This window comes from Polypterus senegalus, chromosome 1 (assembly GCF_016835505.1).
Source record: "Polypterus senegalus isolate Bchr_013 chromosome 1, ASM1683550v1, whole genome shotgun sequence".
NCBI classification, from domain to species: Eukaryota; Metazoa; Chordata; class Cladistia; order Polypteriformes; family Polypteridae; genus Polypterus; species Polypterus senegalus.
The window spans coordinates 111,829,314-111,838,465 of NC_053154.1; the positions used below are offsets into that span (position 1 = coordinate 111,829,314).

Sequence of the window (9,152 nt, forward strand, 5' to 3'; positions counted from 1 at the left end):
ATTAAAACAGAGTGAGCAAATCTAGCAACTACCACCAGCTAGACTGACCATGCATGCTGGACAGTGAAAGTAAGCTGAAGTCCCTGGAGGAAATTTGGGTGATTGGGAAGAATGAATGTTCTACAAAGGAGGCATCATTACTTTTTGACTATCATCTTTAAGAAATGACAAATACTGTAAAATCTCTCATCACAATAAGTTGTGATTTTTGTCAATGAAGGAATTACATGATAATAAATTATTTGTGACCACAGATGCAAATCAAGTAAAATGGAATTAGTTAATTTAACACAAGAAGCAGACACATACCTTATAGACCAGGCAAAAGGCATGCGGTATTTGCCAAGCTTGCCACAGAACTGCTTGTTTGATTTTAAAATCTTCTGAACAGTCTAAAGGAGACAAAGTGCAGGTAAATGCTTTGCTTTCATCCTCCTAATAAGTTTATGAGCCAATCTTTCTCCTACATAGTATTTTTCAAATTGAGCATGATCATCAGACATTTTATAAAGCATTCTGGGTCAGGTTTAGACCTGGAGATTACAGAGACTGAAAAAAAAGGAAGGTTACAAAGTCACCTTGCTTGAGTCTGTGTTCTTGATGTAAGGCTCAGATCCGCTTGTAATACTTCCCATCAATACTTTTTCTATCCTGGCAACCAAAACTATATCTGAATGTGGATTTGAAACTGAGAAAATGGCCTTAAAGTAAAAAGAATAGCAACAATTACATTTTTTCCAGTAGTTTGTGAGAAATACAATAAAATAAGTCAAGTGGCTTTATTCTCATACCATTCACACACAGCATTGCAGAACACAATGGCACAAAATCAAATGTCCCCAGGACTGTAGTGCAAAATATAGATAAACACAGGATAAGTGCAAAGTAGGAGTATCTAATTAACTCAAAAGAGAAAGGAAAATAGTTATTACTAAGGTACATTTGTAGAGAAAGAATATTTAATGTAAGAAGAAGGCTTTCTCAAAGGCCAGATTTGGTAATAAAAAGATTAAGGTGATAGGACTGAGTATTTCAATAGACATAAAGACTTTAGTGTGTGTAAGGCTTTAAAAATGTAAAATGCATTTCTGCCTGATAAACAGATAAACAAATTCATGTGAAATAAATTGGTTCTCTATGCATTCTAATTGGCAATTAATACAATGTTCAATTATATACAGTGGATTCAGGAAGTACTGAGGCCTCTTTACTTTACGCACACTTTATTATATTGTAAATTTCATCTTAAATGGAAAAAAAGTGAAAACATGTTTTCAGAAGGGTTTGCAAATTTATTAAATATCAAAGACTGAAATCTCTCATTCATGTAAGTATTCAGACCTTTAATTCAGTACTTTGTAAAGCCCCATTGTCATCAATTACAGCTTTGAGTCTTCTTGGGGTAAGTCTCTACAAGCTGTACACACCTGGGGGCCTCATGTATAAATGGTGCATACACACAAAAATGTTGCGTAATCCTGTTTCCATGTTCAAATTGTGATGTATAAAACCTACACCTGGCGTAAAGCCATGCACATTTCCACGGTAGTTCATGCCCTGGCGTAAGCAAGTTCTGCGCTTGGCTTGGCACCCAGTGTCAAAGCAGTGCTACTGTTCCAGTGTGGTTTCCTTTTCTTCTTTAGAACCACATCCCTGAAGTGGCTTTATAAATACACTGAAATTAACCGCATATTGTTTATTAGTTTAATGCATCTGATTGTAATTAACCTGTAACAATATAATGGTCCACAGAATGGTCAAACTATTCTAAATACCATAGCTGCTTTAGCGTTGTTACTCTCACCACACCTTCTTTTTCTTCTTTCAGCTAATCTCGTTAGGGGTTGCAACAGCAGATCATCTTTTTTCCATATTACTCTCAGTGCACCACTCGCATCAGCTGATCCGAAAGAGAATTATCGGTATACAGCATCAAGCACACGCTGACTCAGCCATGCTGCCTATTTGAACTGCTCTCATATGTCAAACGCTTCACAGCCTTTCCTGTACGGACCTCGCAGTTCAGAAACAGTTTTAAACGCACTCAATCAGTCCATCAATTGCTCCTTGTAGAACTGTTTGTACTTATTAGTACAATCACCTCACTATAAACTTGCACTACAGTTAATATTTATAACCTGAGCCACTTTATAAAGCGTGTATTTACATATGATGACAATATCATTTTTAAGATGAAATGCAGCAAAATGTTTATTATATTATACAGATAAAACTTTAACTTCATTTAAATAATCTATATTGTTAATAATAAAACATGTGAGGACACTGTGTCGCTGTGCTAGCAAGGATCTGGTGCTCCATTCATGGATTGTTCCTGCCTCGCGCTGTATGCTTGCTGGGACTAGCGTGACACTGGAAGGACAGAATCATTAAACATGTACTACAAAGAAATTTCAATGTTCCTTATAAGTTTTGAAGAATCGCCGTTCTAAGCTTACACATGGCTTAACATTTAGCCCCGGCCGGGATGCCCAGGAGGATCGGAGGAGGGCTTGTGCCTCCTCCAGACCGCGAGGGGGCGTCCGCCCTGGTAATGTTGGGAGCCTTGGGTAAAGGGCTTGGAAGCCCAGCCCTGTAGGGACCTGTGGCCACTGCCAGGCGGCGATAAAGTGCCTGAATATCCCAGGAGCCCAGCACTTCCTGGTGTGGCGGAAGGAAGACGACAGGGGACACTCGGACGGCTTCTGGGTGCGCAGCCGGCACTTCCACCACACTGGGGCGTGGCTATGGAGGAATGCCGGGAAGCAGCTGGAGCCCATCCGGGTTCCTATTTAAGGGGCCGCGGCCAAGAGAGAGGCACAAAGACTGTGAGGCCTGGACTTTTGGGAGTCGGTGCAGGAAGCACTGGGGTTTGGGTGCACGTAGAACTGTACATAATTGTAAATAAAGGGTGTGTAGGGGAATGTATGATGTCCGTCTGTGTGTGTCCGGGTTCAAGTCCACAACATCTATTACAGAGCTGATTGTGTGGTGATTGGGTATTTGGAGAAAGAAAAGTAAGGACAGAAATTGGGGGTTAGTACGTTTGAAAGAGACAGTACTGCTGCAATAAATTATTTCATCGAAGGTCGCTCACAATCACTGCGCCACCGTGTTCTCATGTTTAATAACATGCTTTAACTCCTATCATCATGAAAATGATATCAAGTACAGATCCCAGTATTTTAATTATTCAGAGAGCTGTAATATTACAAATGTAATGGATTCTGTGTACTGTCAGAGGAAGAGAAAGCCCGGAAGCACGTAGTGATTCACACACATAGAAGATCAAATACAAAACAAAGCATTTAATGTGCTACTTTAGCTATGATGGGAATTGAGAAACTAGTAAATGAAACGATTTTAAAATTAAGTTTCTGATTTTAATGACACTCGATCACCTTCCTTTTGTAGTTTATTTCACTGTTTAAACCAACAAATAGTATGTTTTTCCTTGCCTCCACTTGGTATTCGCTGAACTTCTTCTATTTCCCCCTGTGCTTTTGCCATTGCCTTTTCACAGAACTCTGAGCTTAAGGACTATTTATATTGATTTGCATATTCAAAGAGGCGTAATTCTGGGAGGAGACGGGACGGGACAGCAGGCACGGCATGTGCATTACTTTTCATGCTGACCGGGATTTATGTAGCGGAAGAACGTGGATGTTGGTGAACACACAGATTTATGCATCTGGATTTTTTTGTGCGTAAGCACATTTCTGCTTTTGTGCTTACGCCATGTTATAGTGTGAATTCTACGCACGGTGTTATGCATGAGGCCCCTGGATTTGGGCAGTTTATTTATTTCTTCCTGGCAGATTCAATTGAGTTCTGTTATGAGCGGACAGGTGTGGAACCTGCGGCGGAGGACTTCAGCAGGCAAGTTAGGGGCTGTCGGAGGGGGGCAGGAGCACTGTTGGTACGGAGACCGACGGGGCGCTCGGGGTGAGTGTCCTGGCAGTGCCTCTGGCCCTCTGTTTCTTTTTCCCACAGGCCAGAAGCCCTGATGGGCGCTGAGGCCGACGTCGTCAGGGACCTGCCCTCCTGGAACGGGCCGCTCCGCGGGAGAGCTCCACACCGGGAGGCCTATAGCGGCCCCACTGCGGGGAACAGCGGGGGCGAGAGCGGCGCAGACCGGAGGGGCATGTTTGCGCCGGAGGGGGTGCCGAAGACGGATGTCCCAGGGTGCCATGTTGGACCCTGGGGACATAGTAGGACCCTCACTGGGAACGTGCTGCCCTTTCGAGTTGTGTCGTTCGGACCCACGTGTCCTCGCTAGCATCCGTCCTGGTTCTGTTGGGAGCCACGGGTCGAGGCCATGGAAGCCCTATCCTGTAGGGGCCCGTGGTCACCGATGCCGGTTTATTCCGTGTGGTCCTCGGCCGGGGCTGGAGCCCGGCCGGGACGCATTGGAGGACCAGAGGAGGGCGTGTGCCTCCTGCAGACCGAGTGGGGGCATCCGTCCTGGTTATTACAGGGGGCCTTGGGTATGAGGCTTTGAAGCCCAGCCCTGTAGGGACCCATGGCCACCGCCAGGCGGCGCCCCAGTGCCTGTTTATCCCGGGAGCCCGGCACTTCCGCCACACCAGGAAGTGCCGGGGAAGACGACCGGGGAGACACGGACGGCTTCCGGGTGCGCAGCCGGCACTTCCGCCACACAGGGGTGTGGCCACCGTTAAGTGTTGGGAAGCAGCTGGAGCCCATTCGGCTTCCCATAAAAGGGGCCGCCTCCCTCCAGTCAGTGGTGGATGTCGGGAGGAAGCAGACAGAGCTGGAGAGAGAGGACGGGAGGCGGCCAGGAAGACACAGAGACTGTGGGCCTGGACATTGGGGAAATCGGTGCAAGAGGCACTGGGGTGTGAGTGCACGATAACTGTAAATAATTGTAAATAAACGTGTGTTGGGAGAAATATGCTGTCCGTCTGTCTGTGTCCGGGCCAGCGTTCACAATATGCACTTGCTAACCCTCCTTAAGAACTCAAGGGTAAATATTATCTGGTCCTGGAGATATGTTTGATTTCATCCAATTTCATCTAAGCAGCACTTCTCCATCCACATTTTCTAAATCTCTCAGTACCTCCTTTGAAGTCCCTTTTACTGCCAGGAGGTTATCCACTTCCTCACTTGTAAGTTTACAGCGTCTGCTATTACACTGTCTGCATTTTTTAATTCCCCTTTACTATTCCTGATGCACTTCACATCCTTGTTGACTGTTCTTTTACTACTAAAATACTGAAACAATCTCTTTAGGTCATCTTTTGCCTTATCTACTATATTTCTCTCTAACTGCAATATTTCTCTCCTTTAGCCTCCCTAATATCATTCTTAATGGTTGCCCTCATTTTCTAATATGCTCTACGATTTACATTGGAGTTATTAGTCTTGTACACATTATACAGCTGTTTTTTCCTTTGCAGCTTCTTTTTGTTACTCTTTATTAACTCACTGCTGTTTATTAATCTTGTTAGCCATTGCAACAATTTGCCTAGAAGTGACACCTCCAAGTGATGGTGTGCAGTTTCTATATAGATGTTTCTGCTTTATGAAGGTCTTCATTGGGACTTTTACTTCTAGCCTAAGTGCTAGAGTAGGGGGATCGAAGGAGACTGCAGACATTCTATTTTTAAATGGATTTTCACATCCTGAGTATGCACATTTTTTAAATAAATGGCAATGGCAACTATAGAGACATGTTTTATTTTGATACATTATACTCCAATGTTACTTGTTTTAACCATGGTTTCTGGCCACGGTCTGCATGAATTCCACCCATGACAGTTGCTCTTTTTAACAGGATAGCCAACAATTATCTATCCTGCACTCATAAAAGATAGTGCCAAGAATCTGATAAAAATGAATTACTTTCATCTTCATTTTGTTTTCATAAATAGAAAAAGTGCTCTTGAAAATTTGAACTTTTGCTGCTTGAAATATATTTGGTAAGTTTCAAGGATTTTGCTTCACAGTTGCCCCTTAGATGTGAACTATAAGCCCTGGTGGAGATTTATAACTGCATGGACTGGGTGTTGGGCATGGTTGTGGGGTCCTACGGCTGTGGTGCATCTGCTGGCGAAGAAAGATTCACTGATATTGACTTTGCTGACGATGCTGTGATCTTTGCAGAGTCAATGGAGGCTCTAATCGGGGCTCTCAAGAGACTGAGCGAGGAGTCTGAGTGTCTGGGCTTGCAAGTGTCTTGGATAAAAACCAAGATCCAAGCCTTTAATGACTTCTTAGGCAGAGCCATCAGCAGTGTGTCTGATTGCAGAGAGACTGTCAACCTTGTTGAAAGGTTTACTTACTTCGGCAGTGACATTCATGTCTCTGGTAACTCTTCCTATGAAGTCAGAAGATGGATTGGGAGAGCATGGTGGGTCATGAGGTCGCTGGAAAGGGGTGTGTGCTGCTCCTGATATCTAAGCAAAAGACTGAAGGTCCAAGTCTTTAGAGTCCTTGTGCTTCCTGTCTTGTTATATGGTTGCGAGACATGGACATTATCCAGTGACCTGAGACGAAGATTGGACTCCTTTGGTACTGTGTCTCTTTGGAAAACCCTTGGGTACTGCTGATTTGACTTTGTGTTGAATGACCAGTTGCTCATGGAGTCCCGAATGAGGCACATTACCTGTATTGTGAGGGAGTGTCAGTTATGGCACTATGGCCATGTGGCGAGATTCACCGAGGGGGATCCGCCTCACAGGATCCTCATTGTTGAAGACCCGAGCAGCTGGACAAGGCCAAGGGGACACCCACATAACACCTGGCTGTTGCAGATAGAGGGTCATTTCCGGTCATTTTCTGCCTGGGGGGGTTGCCAAGTGGGATCCTGAGCTGTTCTGTATCGTGGTGGGTGTGGCAACGCGCTGTACCAGTGTATGCTCCCCAACCTGAACTGAACTGACCTGCTTCACTTAACCATACAAGTTTCTGAGTAAAATGAATGTTTACAATGGCTGTAAATATCTTTAACTTCAAAAATATAGAACTGTTTATTTGTAAGCTTCCATATAAACAGGTGCATGCTATGCATGCTAACCAGACAAAAAGTCAATAAAAACGGCTTTATGAAGACAACTACAGTGTATATCAAATAAGAATTTTATTCAATATTATAAAAGAACTTCACAAAATAAAAAAAATGATACAGGAGTCCCTCTAATAACTCACTTAAAAAAAATATTTAGCATAATTTTCCACATTTTCACAACTTGCTTTTTTCCACTTATTCATTTTTCCTCTACTAATTTTTGTTATTTATGTAGTGAAAAATTGTAACTTTTTTACATCTAAAAGCAGTGAGATTAATATAATTTCTGTCTTCATCACACATATTCATTTAAATAAGTTCAATTAAAGGTCAGGCAGATAAGTTAGCAAAAATTGTAATCTCACTTATTAATAGATTGCTGCTTTTGGGTAGCATTCTGTGCTTCCAAATATTTAAAATAATGTGCTTTAAGAATTAACTATACCAGGTACCCATAGTGAAGATTTTTTTGGGATTTTTATCTTCATAAATGACCCACACATAATGCAATACATTGACCCCCCATATCCAATGATGTATCTCTGGGTTTCAAATTATAGCACCAGCTACAGTTTTATAACCTTGCTTTGGAAAAGACATACAAAACCCCAGTGAACTAAGACCACCCTTTCCAATTTACACCTATAAAGCACAAAAGCTTTCAAGACTACAAAGCAAAAGTAGAATGTATTATTATTTTCTTTAGCTTATCAAATACACACAATTAAAAATTCTCCCTTCAAAGTTAGCACAACAATATACCTGTTTTGGGAAATGTAGCCACTCTTCAGGAATGCCACACAGCTGACAGTCTCCTGGGATTTTCTCAGATGGTGGACTTACTCCATTTTCCATCACTGAAGCTGAACCTGTAATCATCTTCCTCACAAGTTCATGATTCATGTCAACATGAAAATCTGCTGACACCTTACGACCCTCTCGAATATCAAAGAGAGTGATGGTGATGAAAAAGGGTTCAATCTAAAATGAAATAAATATTTTCAATCACTTGCAAAGATGAATTGTAGCAGGGACTCTCCTGACATTTGGTTATGTCTTTTGCAGCTGGAACCCATTTTTCCATTATAATCCTGTTCTCTTGACCCTAAAGACTCTTTCATAAACTAAAGACACTTGCTGCAGAAACTATAAAAAATAGAAAAGGTTCCCACTGTGATATGCAGTTTTAATGTCTTAAGCAAATTACTGAAGAGATGCAACACACATTTACAGTTCAGTGATTCTGCATTCACAGATCAATAAGGAAGGCTGCCACCTGACCTGAACAATAAGCAAGCATCTCAGCAGCACATGGCAATTAAAAGATTCCACTTTCTTTAAAGAAGATGAATTTTATGGATTCCATCTGTACCATATCAATACTTACAATTTTATTCAAAAACAACAAACATTTTTTCTTTTCTTAATATCTGTAAATATGTTGTCCTCTGGCAAAATGAAGTCACTACAAACAGAATGCCATTGCAAACAAATGTTCTCAACTTTTAAACTTACTGGCTACCTGAAGAAAATAGTCAGTCAGTCAGTCAGACAGACAGATAGATAGATAGGTCTCAGTTTTTCTAAAATACTGACAGATTTGAATAATAAGACTTCAATTACATTGGTAACTGGACCAGTTTCATCATCTGTCACACAGCCTTGAAGTGTCATCTGTAGTGATTTACAGCATAACAAAATTCTTTTTCCAACTTTTTCTTCAAAAGGTTTTGTTGTGCTTTCATTTACAGCAAAATCAGACTTCTGTGCTTTGGATATCTTTAAAGGAAGAACAAAAAGAAACATATTAAAATAAGATGGAAATAAATTAATTGTGGTGCCTAACAAAAAACGATATGAAAATACTTTCCAATAGTGGACCCACCCTAACAATGTACAGTTTTTATTAGATTCATCAAGTTCTGTAAATTGTTATCAGAACATATTCATGCATCTATTCATTCATTTTTTGAACCTGCTTATTCTATCTCCAGCCTAAAGTACAGACTATCACAAAACAATCAAGAGCAGGATTTAATCATGGATGGAGTTATCTTAGAGTAAACTCACACACGAATCCACAATCATTTAATATGCCAAGACATGTCAGAAAAGAACCGCAGAC

At 41.6% G+C, this 9,152-nt stretch overlaps 1 protein-coding gene across 12 annotated transcripts in view; it reads right to left on the reverse strand.

Moving 5' to 3' along the window:
• dock10 (dedicator of cytokinesis 10) overlaps positions 1-9,152 on the reverse strand; it is a 407,603-nt gene that overhangs the window by 94,343 nt on the left and 304,108 nt on the right. For all 12 annotated transcript variants that reach the window (XM_039756196.1, XM_039756260.1, XM_039756213.1 and 9 more), the window contains 4 exons: positions 8,651-8,806; positions 7,790-8,008; positions 579-701; positions 310-392 (listed from right to left, as the gene is read on the reverse strand). In XM_039756196.1, the coding sequence (XP_039612130.1) occupies positions 310-392; positions 579-701; positions 7,790-8,008; positions 8,651-8,806 (581 nt within the window). The remainder of the gene's footprint in view (positions 1-309; positions 393-578; positions 702-7,789; positions 8,009-8,650; positions 8,807-9,152) is intronic.